At 38.3% G+C, this 21,012-nt stretch overlaps 1 protein-coding gene across 6 annotated transcripts in view; it reads right to left on the bottom strand.

The window, feature by feature from the left end:
- BTBD3 (BTB domain containing 3) overlaps nucleotides 1-17,763 on the bottom strand; it is a 34,286-nt gene extending 16,523 nt beyond the window's left edge. Inside the window, exons 1-3 of one of the 6 annotated variants that reach the window (XM_081033474.1) lie at nucleotides 17,622-17,762; nucleotides 7,714-7,823; nucleotides 5,376-5,576 (exon numbers count right to left, since the gene is read on the bottom strand). In XM_081033474.1, coding sequence (XP_080889600.1) covers nucleotides 5,376-5,433 — 58 coding nt within the window. In that variant the 5' untranslated portion in view covers nucleotides 5,434-5,576; nucleotides 7,714-7,823; nucleotides 17,622-17,762. Of the gene's footprint in view, nucleotides 1-5,375; nucleotides 5,577-7,713; nucleotides 7,824-16,082; nucleotides 16,247-17,621 lie in introns of those variants that run through there. The other 5 variants (XM_081033477.1, XM_081033478.1, XM_081033476.1 and 2 more) reach the window with 5 other exon arrangements.
- Between the last annotated feature and the right edge of the window lie 3,249 nt (nucleotides 17,764-21,012).

Raw genomic sequence — 21,012 nt, 5'->3', positions numbered from 1 at the left:
GCAATTACAAAAGATGCTCAAAGTGGTTACCATCAGTGTCCAGACACTTCTGATTATGGTGAACTACTGCTTGAGCAACGTTGACCGAAGTGTCCACTTGCATACATTTTCTTGGGAATCCCGGTACACATGTGCCATATTTTAATGATTTTTAAGTCCTCCCTGCCCATTTTTACATCTCTGAAACTGGGTTGTATCTTAAAACTGATGGCATCTCATGAGTATAACTACTAGTCCTTTTTCCCTTTCTTGATGGTACATAAAATAATAGCATGGCTTACAACTGATGGCACCTCATCGTCAGTGAAATAAAGTAAAATATATATAATTAAACACAAAGAAAAACTCTCATTTAGGTTGATTAATTATTCCTCTAACCCGGCAAAAATGACAGCTCAGAATTCTGAACTACATTAAAATAATTGAGCTTTCATCAAGTAGTCATTTGATAAAGTATATAATCACAATTCTCAATTGAGACTGCTACTATGACAACTGATATGGTAAAAAATTCTCATTCCAAAATGAGACTTTCCATTGCCAGGACTGGTAAGAGTTCCAGTATTAACACAATGCACACTTTTTCGTGGCAAACAACTATATATGTGCATAAAAATGATTAACGGAAGCCTGTTAACTCTCTGGGCAATATTTGCTAAAGACATTTTATCAATCTAAGATGTATTAATTTACAACATTATACCGTGTTTCCCCGAAAATAAGACCTAGCCAGACAATCAGCTCTAATGTGTTTTTGTAGAAAAAATTAATATAAGACCCGGTATTATGTTATTATATTAAATATTATATTAATTGTATTAATTATATATTAATTATATTACATTATACATTATATTATATATATTATATTATATTATATTATATTATATTCCCAGTCTTGTATTATAGTAAAATAAGACTGGGTCTTACATTAATTTTTGCTCCAAAAGATGCATTAGAGCTGATCCTTATTTTCGGGGAAACATGGTACATAGGTTAAACCTGGAGCTAAATGACTCCCTAGAAATCATTATTTTCAAACAAATAGAATCTATATTAAAAAGTTAGTTTAATGGGCAGAAATATTATTATCATGTTACAATGATCCCATTATATGCATGACTTTCTCCTAAATACCTGAAAACAATTTGTTTAAAGAAAAGTAAAATCAGGCTTTAGGAGGTCTCGACTTCTGAGAAGGCCTAAAGGGACACTGTTCTGATCCAACAAGGGACATTAATCCTATTGGAAATGCTAGAATGGAACAACCTTGCCCAATGCGTCTTTCTCCACATTGTTTGTTGGCTTTAGTTGACAGAGGAAAATAATGTGTTTTAGTCAAAGAAAAAAAAAATTCATAGATATTTACTTTGGCTGTTGATACATTTTTTTTTTTGTATTAGGAAGATAATAACCAAAAACATCTCCACAATCAGATCATTAAATTCCAAAGCCCCTCTTCACTTACATATTTAACCAAGGGATGTCTTGCTTTATTGGAAAAGTCGTTCTTTTCTAATGAGCATACGGAATGGGAAGAAAAAAATCCAGACAATCCTCAAACCACCAGCTATTCTATACCAATCCTGATTATTAATGGGATAATTGTTACAGACCAATTTCCCCCACATCCACAACTCAGTGAAAAAGCTCTATAAGATAAAAAAAAAATCCTAAATACAAGCTGACTAAATGTGTTGTGCCCTTAAGTCACTCCTTGGAAATGAATAATGATCTCCTATCATTTAATTTACTATCACCTGAAAAATTGATGTAAATTATCTTAAATTTAAATTTTTTTCTCATTGTAGAATGAGCAGAATAGGTTTGGGAAAGGCAAGATAAGAAAAAAAAAATCTTATTTTAGCAAAATCATAGAAAAAAGATCAGTTACTAGTTTTGCAATTTGACCATCATAATACACATGTGCATCAAGGGCCTCAATTAATTACTATTTAGTGAAATGTTTTCCTTCATTTTTATACCGCATGTGACTAGAATAAAATAGTTACTTTAAGCAAATAATACAAAATCTGAAAAAAAAGAGATCTGCTACATTGAGAAAAACTGTGCTATAGAAAAACATAAACACGTGAAGTTACAAGGCACCTTTACACCCAATTTCTAACATAATCTTTTTCTGGAGTAGAAAGAGACCATCAAATGAAAACGAAAAAAGGCACATGCATTTATTTCTACATTGAGTCACAAAAATATTGCCTAAAAATTCAACTAGAATTAGAAGCTTGTGACAGAGGGTTATTATGGAAACCAGCTTCTGGCAAAAACTCAAAGTAAAATCTGTTCTAAGTCCAAATTAAAAGGTATGTTTTATGCTACTGTAATTAGCTTTAAAGTATACAATTCCCCATGACTGTTCTAAAGGACACAACATAAAGGCACACTGTCCTGTAAATGTTGGCATAACCTTAACTATGTCAGCACCAAGCAACATTCAGAGACTGCCCCCATTTGCTGCAGAAAATAATTGGCACTGATAAAGTACTCCCTTGTTGCTTCCATCTCTCCTGCTGGTGTAACAGGAATAAAAGTCGAGGGAGTTCTATACTTAGCTTCATTGCATGTGTCAGAACTAAGAAAATAAGGTATTTCAAACAAAAATTTATCAGAATAATATATTCAGCAAATTTTTAATTAAGAGCTACTATATAAGTAGGTCAGCACTTGAACTGCCCAGAGGTATAGAATGAAATGATTTAATTGTTCATAAAATAATGCTCAAGTCTCCCATAGAAAGTCAAGGGTACTCATGGAAATATGTTCTTAAATTTGGGTTTCCCCAATCTCTACATTACATAAAAATAGGTATACAGTATTTACACATGTACCTTAACGATAATGAGCAGATTAAAAGCATTTAAGTCAAAATGTTAATCTTCAAAAAGTGGCAACTCAACTGTTAGTACTTTATTTTTAATAACACACAGCAAGGCAACCATTTCACCATAGTTAACAGCTATATGGCTTGGTACAAGATCGATGGTAATGATGATGAGTGGAATGAAACCAAAGAAAAGCAGTCTCTGAAAATGGTGATCAAAATGTACACAAGTCAGGTCTCTGCATAAGTGTTATACTAGCTAGCAGAAGGGATACCACGATCCACTTAAAAAGTCTGTATAGGAGACCAGGTCGATGTATTTGTTAACACTCTCTAATAAAATTTAAAACACCACATCAAAAAGAAAAGAAAAAGGGCTATTTAGTAAGCGGCATGTGGCCAAGTCTTAACCAAAACTCTGTGCTGCCTTTCCTAAAGAGGTTACCATGTGAAGTGAGGATGGGCTCTCCTGTTCTATCGGCAGCATACCAGGACTGCAGATCAAGCATCTACCCAAGAAGAGAATTTCTGCCTCACCTTTCTCAGTGAGAGGAAGCCACATGATTCGCAATGCATTTTGGATCTCCATGATCTGGTTCCAAGCTCTCTGACTTGTCCTCTTCATTCACTCATAATGCAAACAGTTGACCCTTGAACACCACAGGTTTGAACGATGCTGGCCCACTTATACACGATTTTTTTCAATAAATACGGTAAATTAGTTTTTTTTCCGTATTATTTTAATAACATTTACTTTTCTCTTACTTTAAGAATACAGTATAGAATACATATAACATATAAAATGTGTGTTAATTGACTCTACGATGTCGGTAAGCCTTCCGATGAATAGTACGCTATTAGTAATTAAGTTTCTGGGGAGTCAAAGGTGATATGTAGGTTTTCGACTGCATGGCCACCCTAGCCCCATGTTGTTCAAGGGTCAACTGTATTCCCATACTGCAAATGAGCCTATTGCTTCCTGTCATCCTCGCTGCCCTTTCTTCCCTAGATCCCCACCTATCCATCCTTCACAATGCATTCCAAAGACACCCCAGACAAGGAAGGTTTCCCTGCAGCACTTTCTCATCCATTTTACCTTATATTATCTGATTAGGCTGAGTTCTCTAAGTGATGAATCTCCATTATCTCCCAACAAGAGCTAAAGGTACCACACCCACAACTGTACATAACACGAAGCATCAAGTCCAATACTTCCTTGTCCAACTAGAACCCTAGACTGCATATGTGGAGTGTGACTGTTTCTGGGCTAAAATGGTCTGCAACTGAAATCTGTGATGTTTCTGGCTGTCTGACATGCAGGTCTATACAAAGTACAATGGTAAAGAACCTAGAAATCTATTAAATGTGTCCCGAGGCTCTCCTGAACATGTCTAAACACAAATGTGGTTTTATAACATTGCACTCATCTTGCAGTTAAACCAAATGAAAATACTAGAACTCAACTTACAGCAAGTCCCCACATGTGCTCAAAGCAAGGCTTTGCCTTATTAGAAGTCTTAAAATTTGATGTAATGTAGATATTCACATATTCAAATAAAAGTGTGGGTTAACCAGGAGCAAAATCCAGTTACCAGGATAAAGCTCCTTTTATCAACTAGTCTCAATTTAATCTGGCATATTCATTTATAGCATCAGTAGAGAATTTTAGTGATTTAATGAACTGGAAAGGTAATAAATTCTCAGCAATTCACATAAAAGGAGGAAAGCAGTCATGAATAATCTAAAAAAAATGGATAACTAAAGAGACTTTTATATGTGGCTTTGAAATGTGATTCCTATGTACTTAACACTGAATGGATGAATTTCCACTACATTAGACACACCCAATCTTCAAACGAAGTAACAAAACAGGCTTGTGTGTACAGGGCTGAGTGTATGAACAGTCTAGAAATCCAGGCCTACCCCCGAACAAACCACACTGTTAGGGATGGGCAATGTCACACTTCAGATTGCTGCAGAGCATGAGCAAAAGCAGAGAAGGACACCTCCACGTGTGTGTCTCCGTGTGGCGTTATACTACTAAGAACCAGAGTGTTAAATAATCAAGTGTCCCCCACCCCCGAAACAAGGTATTCTCAACTTCCGTGCAAATACTGTCTTACAATATGAGAGTAAAAATAGAGATGGTAGTATCAATAGTGGAATAGCTGAATATCCTAGCCATGGCTGGACAATCTTTTGCTGGGCTTGGTGTGTTTATAAAACTTTTACCACCAGCAATCACTTTAAAAAATTTCAGTAGGGTTGATAATGTAAACAAACTATTGTAAAGTAATGGCTTGAAATGTGTGTTGGCAAAAAATAAAAGATAGCTTGAATTTCCAAGTCAGTTCAACTGTTTTTTTTCATAAAAGTGCATTTTTTTGGAAGATGGGATAAGGAAAATACATTGTTTTGCTACTGCTGTTTAAAGTGTGAATGTTTTTTCATGTATTAGGCATTTTAAGCAGCTTTGAATCACACTGGATAAGAAAGTATCTGAAGTTGGTACAAGTGACTGAAGCCCGCTGACCTCCCAGTGACACGTGGTAGTGGTGAAGCATAACCAGAGCCCTCATGGAAAGAGCCATCTGGTCCAAACTGGAAACGGAGGGTTTTCCCCGGGAGCTCCAAAATATAAGGACTGGTCCATAGCCTGGCTCTGGGTCTGTTTTTTCTTTTCACTCTCGATGCTGCTGGTTCCCAAGCCACTTGAAGGTCACTCCAGTGGATCCTGAGCAGTCAAAAAGAACAGGCACTGAAGGACTACTCCCGTCGTCCTTCCTTCCCCATTTCTCCCCAACCCACACCTGGGGACATGGGGTAGAAACAGTGGTGAGACCACTTGAGTGAATGCGGATTAGATTCCTCTGCCATAATCAATGTACTTGTTTCATAAGGAATCTCTGGGAAATGCAGCAGTAAAAACTGTGGATTTTATTAAAACTTGACCCTAGAGTATATGTCTTTTTAACATTTTATATGATAAAATGGGAAGTATGCTTAAAGCATTTCTGGTGGAACTGAGCTACAACAATTCCTTGAGAAAAAATATTTGTGCGACTGTTTGTGTTAGGACTGAAACCAGTCCCTTTTTTTCATGGAACACCACTGTACTTGAGAAAATACACAAAATGTGCTCATTCACACCAAGGCGTTTAGCAGACATTTTCTCAAAAATGAATGAGGTAAGTCTCTCAATTCAAGGAAAACTATTGCCAATGATAACATTCAAACATTCAAGCAAAACTTTGAATTTTGGAAATCTTGATTATGCTACCATTAGCTTGATAGTTTCCCAATAGTCAAGACTGTTTCTGGTGAGATTAGTGATGATGTTAAATAAATGTAATTTTTTGACATTGTATAATGAAACATGTCCACATTTGAAAGAGTTACATAACTCAGTGAACCAATGTTTTCTAATAACAATGCAATTACGCTACAGAATCATGCATGGGTAAAAAGTCCATTCAAAGTACAAGATAGACCAATGGATTTTAGTAAACAGGAGTACAGAAAGTTCACTGATGGTTTTAGATTCCACATGGCAGTTAACCTTCAAGAAACTGTCATTCAACTTTTGATGAGGTATCAAATAATACCCACAATTATCTGAAAAGGCTATTAAAATATTCCTTCCTTTTCCAGCTACGCATCTGTCTTGAGGCTGGATTTTCTTCATATGCTTCAACCAAAATGTTTATTTATTTTTAAACAAGTAAGTAAATATTTAAAGTTTGTGTTTTCATTTCTACTCAACACATATAATCCCTATAAACAAAAGATCTCTGGGGTGCTCAAAATATTTAAAAGTTTAAGAGTCTCGAGACCAAAGAGTATGAGAACCACTGACATCATAAGGAGTTTGGATTTATTGTGTGATTGCTGGTAAGCCACTAGAGGTTTTCAACAAAGACTCTTTAAAAAATAGTGTAAGTGATCAGGGCCAGGTTTCTACACATACCTGCTTTTTGGTTTTACTCATCTAGAAACAATCACTAATTCTCAGGCATAATTCTCAACCATTCACTCCAGAAAAAGTTTTTTTGCACATTAGGTAGACAGACTGGAGAACACAAAAGAAATATGACAATCTCTGCCACAAAAATTAAATTCTATTTGTTCTATGACATAGTTTGATATCTTGGCTTTGCCCCAACCTCGGAAAATTCATAGAATATAATGTACAAGATACATCAATTGATGATACCTTCTTTGAAGACCTTAAGATAAAAATGTAAATGAATTTTGAGTAGACAACTGTCCCTAGAAACTTCATATAAACCAGCAAAAAAGAAACAAACCTCTTTGATAAATTACTTTCTCCTGTATAACACTTCCATAGCAACTTCTGCTGTTCCCCCAGCATGGCTGCCAACATTTAACAGAATTTGTTGTTCACTTTTTTTCTTCATTTAAGAGAAATACATTAGGTAGAACCTGCTTTCCACCCACCATTTTAATACCTTCCTATATGCTATTTCTGTATAGTACAGTGTTTAATGTAACATCAAAATCTTCTTATATTTTAAGTACTAGAAAACAGTTTGTTGGAAATAAAGTTTAGGTTAGTATTTTGCAAAACTCCAGATATAGGAAATATTTAATCCACCAGCAGTAACTTTTCATTTTAAAACAGCCTTTATTAAAGATCTGGTATTCAGATTCTCAACTTCATTCCTACAAACATTTTAGAGGTTGTGCACATTAGTAGGATTGTTATCCTCATAATTATTTTAAACTCAATAATTATACATTATAGAAAGATTGTAAAAACAAAATATAGCTTTTCCTGATCTTGATATCTGATTTTCTGATAACCCAACCCAAACACCATTATATATTGACATTCCCTAGCCAACACCCACCTGGTAAGAATATATCACTGCCTGGTGATGATTTTGAGTACATGCCAGGAGTTGTATGCTAGCCAAGAAGTCAGGATCAATTTTGGCACTTTGAGGAGTCTTTCATGGCACTGACAAGAGAAAGTAGATAACAAAGTAACTCAGAATTTCAGGAAAACATGGGCTAATCCCATAGGTCCTACAGGAATACTTATTGAATAGTATTAAATTAACTAGACAATCTACTAAATCATATAAGGAAGTTCTACAATATTTGCTGACATGTGCTGAAACCATTTGGAGGAGTGGGGAGTCTGCCAGGAGAGCCTGACTCTGGAGGCATCAGAAGTAACTATATTTGTGCACTCTTCCTCACTGCTACTGCGCACTCTCCAACAGATGGGCGCCAGCTTCCAGCACTTGATTTCCTAAGGCCATAGGGAGAGGGTGAGGGAAGAAACCACAGAAAGGGAGGGAGCCTTCTGGGACCTACCCTTGCCAGACTGGGTGTCTTATGTCTTACATGGGGGAGTGGGTGGAAAGGCTGTGCAAGAGAAAGGGGGTATATGTAGGTAGCAACAGCTGTTTGGAGCCTGAGCCTGCATCTTGAGCAGGAGGTGCTTCTGGGGAGCTTCTCACCATTTCTAATGTTGACAATTAGATTATTCTGGGAAGAGATGCCTGGTGTAACCTTTATCATTTTCTAGACTTTCTAGGAATGTAGATCATTCCGAAATAAGTCCCCCTTACCCTCACCCCCCCCAAAAAAAAAACACATCTAAAAAAAGTTTGACTGTTACACTAACTTTTCACTGTATTTTCCATGAACAAAGGTATGAAAACAGTGGCAATCTATATGTATGTAACCCTAGTCTATCCAGAGATGTAAAGTATAATAATTGCTGAAGGCCAAAATTAATTCTCACTATAGAGTAGGTATGTTTGCTGGTGCTGGGTAGGCAAGACCACCATTTCCAAAAAACTAGATGAATTTAAGGAAAGGTGGCAATTAAAAAAAAAAAATCCACATAGATTTTTTAGAAATAGAAATACATAGATCCCCAAATCAGGTGAAGTGCTATAAAAACAAGGTGTGTTTTCCAACTGGGCTATCTATTAATAGCCTAAACTAAGAGATATTTTGTGATTCAGTAGCAGAAAGGCAGGTCACTGCTTTCCATTTAGCCTTGGCCAATAGTACTGATTGTTCCCAGTTCAAAACACATTGTAACAGTAGTATCTGCAAAAGAATGAGTCTTCACAATAACAAAACACAAACACAATGCAAACTCATAGTGTAGATGCATTCAGAACAGTGGTGCTTCTGAAATTTTATTTTTAATAGGTATGATAATCATGACTAAAATGTTTATACTCTCTAACTGAATGTGGGGACTGCTCTTGCTCATATGCTATTACAGAAAAATGAAGCAGATTAAAAAATAAGAAACTAGATATGCCTTGAGGAATATAAAAAGTGGAAATTGAAGGAAATTTTCATATTTTTGGGTAACAGCTATTGGATTTACACATTTCTAGAGATACATACATCATGGTTTTGCCTTATTGTCTATTCTTTGCTTACATGATGTCTAATAATCATCTTTTTCTTGCATGTCACCAGTATATGCACAACAACTGCAACAGTACAAATCAGACAAATATTTCTTGTTCTAGTAAAAGAGAGGGAACGAAATCTGATGTTTTTGATATATTCTCAGATTTGAAGGAGACTCTAGAAACACTGTAAGCAAAACTTTAAAATGACTGCTGTATCATCTGCAATGTACTCTTGTCCAGGAAACTGAAGGTAAAGGATGAGATCCTTTGAATTTGTGAACTTAGTATCATGTTCAATTATATGCTTCTCTGTGGTTCTGAAGCGTTTCAAAATCAGGTTATAAAAGAACCTCAGAAGGAAAAAGGTTTAAAGGGGACATGAGAAATGGAGAGATGTCCTATGTTTTATGCAAGAAAGCATAAAAGGAGAAAATAAATGGTTCCTTTCCACTTTAACACATTTGTTGAAAAATACTGTAACAGTACATCACTAGGGAGCTCAGGCATGAATCTGAAAAGTTCCCAAGGTGAGGCTGCTGCCATTCCTTGGTTAAAAACTGGAATCCAAAGACTGCAGGTTCTAGAATATAATTCACATGTGAATAGAGGCAATTGGTGAGGCTTTTCTGACAGTTAATTGACCTTTGCCTGCACAGTGATAGCTAGCACTTTACAGACAGTACCCTATTTAATCCTCACAACCTATGTATTATATATCCTCACTCTATGTATTATATACATATAAATTTTACATGTTTTGGGACTTCTCCCTTGTTGATGGGATGCTAAATAATCAATGTTGGATCCACAGATACCAAAGGACGATGCTCCCTTATGAGAAATTCATTGGGGGAGAAAAAAAAGGCAGAGTACAGTTATTCATTCAAAAATATTTATTGAGTGCCTTCAATGTACCATACACTTGGGACACATTAATGAACAGACATACAACCCTTGCTAACATGGAACTTAAACTCTAACAGAATTGGGAAAAGAGACAATTCACCCAAAACAAACAAGTCATATAGTAAATTAGAAGGTAATTTACTGCGAAAAGAAAGAGTATTACAGGAGGGATACAGGAGTATTACAGGAGGGCGAAGTTTGCAATTATAAACAGGGGAGACCTCATTGACAAGGTGATATTTTAGTGAATACTCAAAGGAGGAGAAAGAGTTGGCCATGAATAAATACATGTGGGGAGAAGACATTACAAGCAGATGGAAAGTCAGCACAAACACCTAAAAGTGGGAACATGCTTGATGAGTTCCAGGATAAAATGTTCAGGTTCAGACTCTAAGAACACTGTAAGCAAAACTTTAAAATCTGACTTCCTGAGTGAGATGGAAAGTCATTGGAGGGTTTTAAGTGTAACCTGACTTATGTTTTTAAAAAAGATCATTCTTTTATACTGACAACAAATTAAAGGAGGGAAGCCAGAGAAGGAGAAAGGAGAGGATATTGCAGTAATTCAGGCAAGAGGTCCTGGAGATTTGGACAAAGATTCTAGCAGCAGAGGTGGGAAAGGGGATTGAACTCATGGATTTACTTGGAAGACAGGATTCTGGATACATTTTGAAGATAAAGCGCAGGATTTGCTGACAGTCTACATGTAGAGTGGGAGAGTAAGAGAAGAATCAGGATGATTCCAAGGTTTTTGGCTGAACAAGCAGAAAAAATGGAGCCAAAAAAGAGCCCATTGCAGGGAGAGCAGGTTTGCAGAGATCAACAAATTTAGTTTTAGTCCTGCTGAAGTGGAGGTATCTTTTATGGACTCAAGCAAAGAAGTCAAAAAAGTAGCTGGCATGTATGTCAGAAGTTTAAGAAAACTACCCCATCTAGAAATATACATTTGGGAGTCTTAAGCAGCAACTGTAACAAGAGACCTACAAAAACTGAGCCCTGAAGCATTTCCAATTAACAGATTGGTGAGAAAAGAAAACCAGCACAGGCGCAGCACACACATGCACACATACAAAACCACACAAAAAACAATGAAAAGAAGAAACCAGTGGACCAGTGGCATAGGAGGAAAAGCAGACGAGTGTGGCCTCTTCAAAATCAAATGAAGAAAGTATGTCAAAAAAAGAGGGAATGACCAATTATACCCAATGCTGCTAACAGGTACAGATAAAGAACTGACTGTTGGAGTTAGCAACTTGGAATATTTTCTTTTGAAAAAGCCCAGTGACTGTATCCTGCCCCACCACCATGCCAGAAGACATCATTATGTACTAAATATAATGTTATCTTCCAATTGTCTCATGAATTGAATTTGTTTTTCCTATCCAAAAGGAAGGATCTGCTCCAGTTTAATATTTGGGACTCAAATCAGCAGTTTGTTAAATACCAGTGCAAACCTTTAGATGCTAACAGTACTTTGCTAATATTCCTGTCCTTTAAAAAAATAAAAATACCTCTAGGTAAATTGGAAATAAAAGGATAGATTTCCTTTGTCTTCATGAGGAATTATGATAAACCAAAACCCATTATCACACCATTGTTTTTCCTATTAAAATAAAGAACTCAGTTTTGTACATTATTGCTATTACTATTTGAGAATGTTCCAAAATGGTAATACTAGCGCAGCCTGCCATAAAACCAAAACAAAAGGTATAATTATGAAAAAGTAAACACAAAGTGCCATTATCTGCAATTGATTATATAACTAGAAAACCCAAGAGAAAAAACTGCAAAGCTCTTAGAATAAGAGCCAGCAATAAAATATACAAAAATCAACAACTATCTTATTAACACCAACGGTCAATTTGAAGAACTCATCACACAAACAAAAACATACATACCTAAAAAGAACCATAACAAGAAACATTAGGACTTACATGAAGATTTAAAACAAAACAAACAAAAGACCAACAACAAGCCTCTGCTAGGATGTTCTGAATAACCTTTCATGTCCCTCAATAGAAACACAGACTATTCTACATGCAGATGACAGTCCTTGCCAACAAACAAAAATGCAACATAATCGGGTATTTCTTAGTTCTAAGAATTCATCTGCAGTCATTCAGATGAAGATGGCTGTTTTGACTAAACATTCGAGTACATCCTCTTTCTAAACTCCATTAAAATGGCAGTAAATAGATCTTCCTAGAAGACACAGACCTAAGGACTTAAGAGAACACAAGCAGAAACTACAACAAAATCATGAAGTGGAAAGCAGATGGATAAGCAGCAACTTAGCAGACATAAAAGAGTGAACCCTTTACACCTTCAGCGAGGAAAGCGGCGCAAAGCACTCCAGTTTAATCAAAAACTGCAGGTGAAAGAGTGGCAGGCTAATGTAAAGTTGGTGTAGGGCTGTTTGAGAAGCCCTACATCCATAGATGCCCTTCCCACCTCCTCACTGTAGAGCTGCGGCTGACAGTCCCAGAGCCCACCAAGACTCAAGACTGATTCTCAGGAGAGGGAGTTATTGGACTCTGAGCATGGAAACCTTCCCCAAAGGGTCTATACAAGGAGGATGCTCTAAGACTCCAGCCAGAGGCCTCCTTGAACACTGGCAGCTGGACCCTTTCCTCACTGCAGAGCTTTGGGAGACTACTCTCTGACCAGCCCAATACAAAAGAGCTGACAAATTCCCCCCATGGAAAACTCAGAAGAAACAGTAATAGTCAAAAGGCTGACACTGGGGAGTCTAAGGGGATTGGTGGGTTAATAATAGTAGGGGCCACTTATTTTACAATAAGCCTTTCTTCTAGTCCTCTTACACTATGTGCATGTATTAGTTTTAAGATAAGATAATAATCTCTATCTGAAATGACATGTGCATGTAATTGTTTTTTGTTTTGTTTTTTTAAATAGTGTGACTTGCTCTACCAGGTATTTCTATGTATTCCAAATCTACAATTAAAAAGATCTGGCGTTGATTAGGATTAAAGATAATGCATAGATGAGTAAAACCTAAAACAGAACGAGACCCCCAAACCAGTTAAGATCTTAACATATAATAAAGGAAGAAAACCACCAACCAATGAGGAAAGTATGGACAATTTAAAAAATCAAATGATGCTGTAGAATTGGCTAGTTGGGGAGATGGTAGTAAAAGACAATTCATATCCATACACTAATATATAATTAAATACAAAAATCTAATATATCTCCCCCAATTTTTATTTCACTCCCTTCACCTCTGGGCTTTCCAAACATAAAAGTTTATAAGGAAAAATCATAAAGGACAAGATCAGAAATATTTGATTATATAAAACTGAAAATATTTTGTTTGGGCAATACCATAAAAGTAAATTAAAAGATGAATAATGAGCTGAGGGGCGGAAATCACTACAAATATGATAAAGGCACAATATTCTTTATATAAAATAGGTATTTAAAATCATTTTTAAACAATCAATTAAGAATAAAATGGGCAAAGACCTGAATAAATTCTCAAAAGGTAAAACTAATAAAAAGCTACTGTATTTTGCCATATATAATTGCACTTTTTTGCCCAAATTTGTAAGGGAAAAATAAGGATGCACATTATACATGGATAGTACTAATTCTGTATCTATATAAATGTTTTTAATTATTTTATGCTTATGAGTTAATAGTGTAATTCTAGAAATCAATAACGATATCCCTATGAAAAATAACACCCCGGAATACGATAATCGGTTTTGTTGAACTCATGAGGAACTTGCAAGGACTAAGAGCTCTTAGACTTCTATGGTGCTGTAAATATTGTAAATCTGTTACTGGTACATAAAATTTCTTGTACCTTGTATCTGGTCTTGTGTTTGTAATTATTTGTTACATAAAATTTATTCTACCATGATATGTTAAAAAATAAATGCTAAAATTCCTTTATAATACAAAAAAGCAAGTAACTAAATGTAAACAAATAAAAATTTTAACTAAAAAATTAAAACGAAAGTTATTTTTCCCTGAAAGTTTGGGCCAAAAACGTGGGTGCACGTTATACATGAGAGCGCAGTATACACAGCAAAATACGGTAATTATTAATTTCACTAGTTACCAAAACCATAAGTTATAACCACATCTTTATAGAAATTCATGAAAAATTAAACATTGGAGTGCTGACACCATGGCGAGACCATTCAGCACTTAAGGGAATCAGTTGTCTTAGCATAAGCAATTTGGCAATATGCCTCAAGAATCATAACAGTTCACCTCTACTCCAGGAATTCTTCTATAAACTAGCCCAAGCAAGTCAGAAATATTGAAACTTTCAGACAAAGGCATTTATCCCAGCTCTGCCTGTGGGCCTATTACTGCCTGCGTGCTATTACCGACTCCTTTGCCAGACTCCTTTGAGGACCTGCCTTTATTTGGTTTATTCCATCTCTCCCAATCTCTACCATGCAGCCATCATTATTACCCTTATTCCATACAATCACAAAGAAACACAATGAAAACATTGGGTAAAGTCACTTAAATGGAAAGTGGCTCAACTAGGATTTGCAACCAGCATTGAATATCATATTCTCAACCACTAAAAATGGAAATATGTCAAACAATAGAAAACTATTAAACTTGGGCATACCCATTTTTAAAAATCTTATTTTAAAGGAAGATTCATGGACACAGGAAATGTCTGTGATATATTAAGTGAAAGGGGAATATTTGAAACTATAGATGAAATGAAAATGTCCATTTTGTTTAAAAATAAGTCTATGCAGACAAAGTGACAAATGGAAGAACATCCCATGAACAGTTGTTTATTCTGCATGATGTGATTCTGATTTTTATTTTTATTATTTTTATTTCTTAATTTTTGTCTCATTCTGAAAATGTCTACAACAGGAATAATTGCTTTTTATTTTAAAATGTTTTATAAGCATAAAAACAACAGAAATTCTCAGTTGCAGTTGCTCAGAAGGCCTCAATTTTTAAGGATGTGATGAGAACAGGAAAGAGTAGGTGAGAGATTACCATCTTAGCAACATGGCATTACTTCTGAACTTCCCTCAAATTAGAGGGTTTTCCATCACTATTCTTACAAAAAAAAAAAAATGGGGAAAATTAGCCTCACAGAACTTGCTCGATAGCCCAGTTAACTGAAACTTAACTGGCACATAAAACAAGAGATAAACCTCTTCAACAAGAGTAAACCTCTTCAACATCCAATATATGTTCGGAATCACTGGACTACTAAAAGCATTTTGAAATTCACTGATTGACTTCCGATCATTATTTACACAGTAAAGTTTGAAAAGTTTCAGAAAATGAAAAGCAACTAACGTTTCTGCACTATTAAGAACAGAACAGTTTTAACAGTTCCTTAGAAGGCAAACTGGATTAGATGACCACCAAATATCTGTTTTGAGCATAAAAGAAATAATATTTAAAAAAATCTATCTTTGCTTGGATGTGTGTATTGGGGAAGGGAATTTGAGTGGGTGTATTTGTAGACAAACTGTGTCTTTCCTTTGTTACTTTAAAGTGTAACATTACAAGTGGTTTAACTTTTTGTAAAGAATCATGGATGGCAAAGTACTTTCTAGGAACAAAACAACTTAAAAGAGGACATTGTTGCCGTAAATTATCAAAGGTTTTTTGTATGGCCGATAGGATTATACTCATTTTAAAAATGTTTAAATATAAGGCCTTAGGACTCTAGAGAAATAACGCATACAATTCTTAGGTTTGTGTACCCCAAAGGGAACTGAAAAAAAAAGAATTGTTTCCACCTCATTTTGGAACTTTGTTAAACAAGTTTTCAGAGCAAAGACTGGGAAAGGATTAATATTCAGGAAACATGGCCGCTAGCAGCATCACCCCATAAAACAGCATTAATAAATAATTCTGCAATCACTTAGAAAGAAACTAGAAGTGTATGAGCTCACCCTTACCTGCGCTAAGGCCAAGAACTGAAAAGGGTGATTCAAAATCTTCAGAAAAGGAAGTCCTATTCAGCAGCCCAAAGGTACAGACGCGCCCACTTCCCCCGAGGACCGGTTGCTATGGGAACCCGCAGTAACCCTTCACAGCCCACACCGCCTGGGCCAGGGGGGTCCTGTCAGAGGTGAGGGGGATAGATGAAAGAGGGGAGCGGGAGGAGGGTGACGAGAGGGGGGTTGGGAGCGGGTTAAAAGAAGAAATCCCTTGGCTAAGGCAGGGGTCAGAGGAATCGGGCTTAGTAACCCCAACAGAAATTCAAAACACCGCTTAGAGAGGAGTGTCTGAATGCTGGAGTCACATCATAGTTCAAGTGAAGTTTGAACCATTAAAGACACTTCCCTTCGTCCCCAGTGGGAAACAAACCACCCTTTGTGAGTCCCTGTCTATGGAAAACGCAGCTATGGAGTTTCAGCTCATCAATTACAAACCGAATGCTACTTCGTAAAACTAAAAGTCTGACTTTCTTATATTAACCCCGTGGTTCCCAAACTCTGCTGCACCACGGGATCACCCCGGTCTGTTTAAAATATAAACAGGCTGAGTTTTAATTAATCCGGGGTGTGATTAGCGCATCGAGTTTTAAAACTCCCCGGAGATTCTCTGGTGCAGCCAATTTCAGGAACTGTGTTCCACGCCTCGGCGAGGTGGCAGGGAATATTCAGAAAAGGAGAAGGACAAGAAAGCACAATGGCCTCTGTGTCTTTTTAAGGCTAATAATAGCATTAGCTAGGTTTCTCCAAGCACACGCAGGACAATAGGTTGCTTCATAAATAGCAATCCGCAGCATACCCCAACAAGACTTTCTTTGAGCTAAAAAGACCGGGCAGTGTAAGTCCTTTCTTCCCCAGAGAGCAAACATCCTTCTGACCAACACACCAAACTTAAATACCTATTTGAACCGCGAACAGGCCGGGAATGCCGCCGAGAAGCTAGTGCACGAGCCCGGGACCAGAAGCAAACGCGGGCTCCAGCAGCCCACCCTCGCTGGCCGGGGCGCTCGGCGCCCAGGGCTGAGCCAGGCAGGGACGGCGTCCCCGGAGCCCCCGGACAACGCGACTCGCGGTAAGTTTGCTCCCGTTTCCAGCCGTGCGCCCCCGGGGTGAGGGGCGCGGCCCCTCCACCTGCCCCGCGCCCAGGCTCCCCGCCGCGCCCCCCGCAGGACCTCCGCCACCTCGGGGTCCCGCTCTCCGCGGCGCGCGGACGGCCTCCTGACGCCCGGGGGCGCCTGTCTCTTCCCTCCCCGGGGTCCCCGGGCTGCAGGGCCCGGCCCATGGGGCTGGGCGCGGGGACCCCCGGGAGGCCTGCCCGCGCGGCCAGCGCTCCTCCAGCCCGGGCGGGGTTGGGGCAGCCCCTGCCTCCCCGTCCGCCGCCAGCCCGCGGCCCGGTCCCGGCCCCTGCACCCGCGGCCGGGAGCGCGCCCCTGTCCGGACGGCCCCGCGCTGCGCACGCGCGAAGGCGCTCGCCCGCTCCCTCGCGGCGCCCTCACTCACCGCCCGCGCTCCTCGTCGCCCCCGGAGCCGCCGCCGCCTGCGCTGCTCGCCGCCCGCCGCCCCGGCCAGGTGCCCACTCCTGAGGCCCCGGCCCGGGCACTCCGGGATCTGGCGCCCGGCGGGCTCGGCGGGAACCCGCACGCAGGGCACGCTCCGCGGGGCTGCGCGAGCGCGCCGGGAAGGGGGGACAGGGCGGGGCCAGTGGGCAGCGCGCCCGGAGGAGGCTGCAGAGACGGGGCATGCGCACTGCCTGGCCCTGCTAGGGTCCTTTTGCGAAGTGAGCGGTGACCCTGAGCAGTGAAACCCAGGAAAGTGGGAGAGGGCTAGGAGTGTCCCTCACTGAGAGGCAAGTTAGCCCTTGTCCCGCCAACTGAAGTTCTTTACTCTGGTTCATTCATCAATTAATGTGTTAAATATTTATTGAGCACGTACTTTGTTAGAGTCTCTGTGCAAGATAATGGAGCATCCTACACTAATGGGGAACCAATTACATTCGAGTTTGGGATTCCATTTCCAGAACTCATTCCAGCTCTGTCTTTGAACAGATAAGGAGAGTGCATAAATAGAGATCACCCAGTACCTAAAACTGCAAACCTTAACTACTCTCTGAAGCAATTTAGAGAAAGGGGCATTGCTACTGGCTGGGGTGGAAAGAAAAACTGAGAAACCTGGAAGAATAAGAGCTAGAAGATAAGTTCACTTGGTGAGAAAGGTGAATACAAAGGCGTAAGTGGCAAAAAAAATCAATATGTGAGCTCATGAACTTTACTGGGTACAAATTTAATGAGTGTATTGTTCATACTGAAGGGTAAAAACGATGGCTGGAAGGGTAGGTGAAGCTCATTTGGAATTATTTTTAATGTTTAACCTCAAATTTTTAGCTTCTTTTCAGTGGGTAATCGAGATATAATAAAGTTGGGTGGAGAGGGGCAGGTAGTAGAACTTAGGAATATAAAAACTAGAGACATGAAATGTTGTATGTACTCTAGGCAAGAAGTAGTAGGGTCCTAAATTCAAGTGTTAGCACCAGGAATGGAACGCATGGAAACGTTTTTAGCGATTGTGAAGAACAGGAGGATTCCTTAGCTTTATAACAGACACCTACTTCATTAGATAAGATCATAATCCTTGGTAAATATTTATTAGTGGATAAATTAGACCTCTAAAATATGCAACTATAGCCATGAAGTGATTCTTTTAACATGAATTTGGCTCTCAACTGTTAAGTTGAGAGGCAGTGTGTATAGTGAGAGACGCACATGTGCTTTTGAAAACAGAAACCCCTTTTATAAAAGTCCAGATGCTTCAAATCAAACTGTTTGATATTATGAAAATCACTTAATATCTCTGAATCTTACTGTGTTCACCTGTAACATGGAATCATAATATTTACCTTGTTGATGATTAATTCTGTGTGTCAATTTGGCCAGCCACAGTACTCAGATATTTGGTGAAACATATTCTAGATGTTACTGTGAAGATAATTTTTTAAGGTGAGATTAACATTTAAATCAGTGGACTTTGGGTGAAGCAGATTACCCTCCATAATGTGGGTGAGCCTCATCCTGTCAGTTGAAGGCCCAAATGCCTATTATGAGTGAAACGTAATTCTTCCAACAGGCTGCCTTTGGACTTGAACTGCTACTCTCTCCTGGGTCTCCAGCCTGCCTGCCCACCCTGAAGATTTTGGACTTGCCAGCCTCCACAAACACGTGAGTCAATTCCTTAAAATAAGTGTCTTTCTCTATATACAGATGGATGATGATTGGATGGATGGATGGATGGATGGATGGATGGATGTTGGTTCTATTTCTGTGGGAAACCCTCACTAATATACCATGCAAGGTTATGAATGTTATATAATTTAATTATCTTCTGAATCTGAAAAATTAGGATTGTAATCTTAACCTGTGAGGTTATGAAAAATTAAAGTGGGTAAACCACCCAGCATAGTAGGGTCTGAATAAATAACAACTATTATGTGTGAACGAATACCCGAGATGAAAACAAAAGAAGAGAGAAAGTAGATATTGGCATTGTGAAAGCATTTTCTCAGTTTACTGGGTAATGATATTACATTTAAGAAAGCAGATTTAAAAGATAACAGAAATTTTGGTCTCCCTAGCTCTGACATGCTAAAAAGATGATATATGAATATTTTAATTATTTGCAAATAAATGTCAAATGAGTCATTAAGTAAAGACAGACTATAGCTGTACTCTTAAAACACCAAACATGCAAAGCAAAGATATGTATTCACAGCTGAACATTTTTATTCCAATTTAAGTGCCAATTCAATTCACTGTACTTGCTACTAGGAAGGAAAAATCTAAGAGCTTACTTTTGGAATAATTCCCACTCTCAGAGTAGGTGCATGATATAGTACTCAATCAATGTGTTTATTGAATTCTTTCTGGGGCATGCCTATAGCTATTGGGAGCATGTAAAATATGGGTAAAATATTCCATTTAATCTACAAACATTGCCATTTATTATGTCCTAGCCAACATCCGTGCCCTCAGGGAATTTGTCACATCACCTAGAAAAAAAAATGAATAGCCATAACTATAAGGCAGAACGTGGCAAGTACCTTAGGAGGAACATAAATGATTGGGTCAACAGTACCCTGTTGAGGAAATTGATGCTGGGGGCTCAGTCTCCTCATCCCACTGCCATTGTGGCCCCCAGCTTTTCACAGTTTGCTACAGTGAAAGACAGTGGGGCTGAACAGCATGTTTTGAAAACCCCGTTGGTAAATGTCAAAGAAAGTAACATTTTCATTCCACCGACTGACTTGCTGCAGAGTTCACAGGATACAGTAAGAGACAGGCAGAAGGAGCATTTACAACCCATCTGGAAGTAAAAGATCCTTTTTTTTTCTCTCTTTCTTTGTTGTCCTGGCTGTGTTTTCCTTTAAATGAAATTTTAACTTTAGAGTTAAAAACAAACAAACCTAAATTTCCCTGACCTAACGGAGATTTATGAGGAAAATACATAAAAACTAACATGAAAATAAAAGGTGGTGTTTGTGTTTGGAAAAGGATGAGGAATGATTGGGTTGGAAACCATTAACCAGGTGGACAAAGATGACCATCATGTTTGCACTGTAACCAGTGATGTCATAATGTGACCTCTTTCTTCCTTTTGGCTGAGAATGAAATATTCCACCATGGATGAGAGTACACCTCCAGGACTGACAAAAGCAAGGGGAAAATACACAGCATTTTAGTAATCTTTAAATAATCAGGATGTTATTTTATTATGAGAATTTGTGAAGATACTCATTTCTGGAGCTTTACCACCATGAATGGGAAATAAATTAATCTGGGATTAAAGGAAATTCTATACTAGAAAAGGAGTTCTAATAAAATCAAAAAGAATGCCCTCCAGC

The sequence above is a fragment of the Rhinolophus hipposideros genome (genome assembly GCF_964194185.1).
Source record: "Rhinolophus hipposideros genome assembly, chromosome: 22".
Taxonomy (NCBI): Eukaryota; Metazoa; Chordata; class Mammalia; order Chiroptera; family Rhinolophidae; genus Rhinolophus; species Rhinolophus hipposideros.
This window is presented reverse-complemented; position numbering and strand designations above follow the sequence as displayed.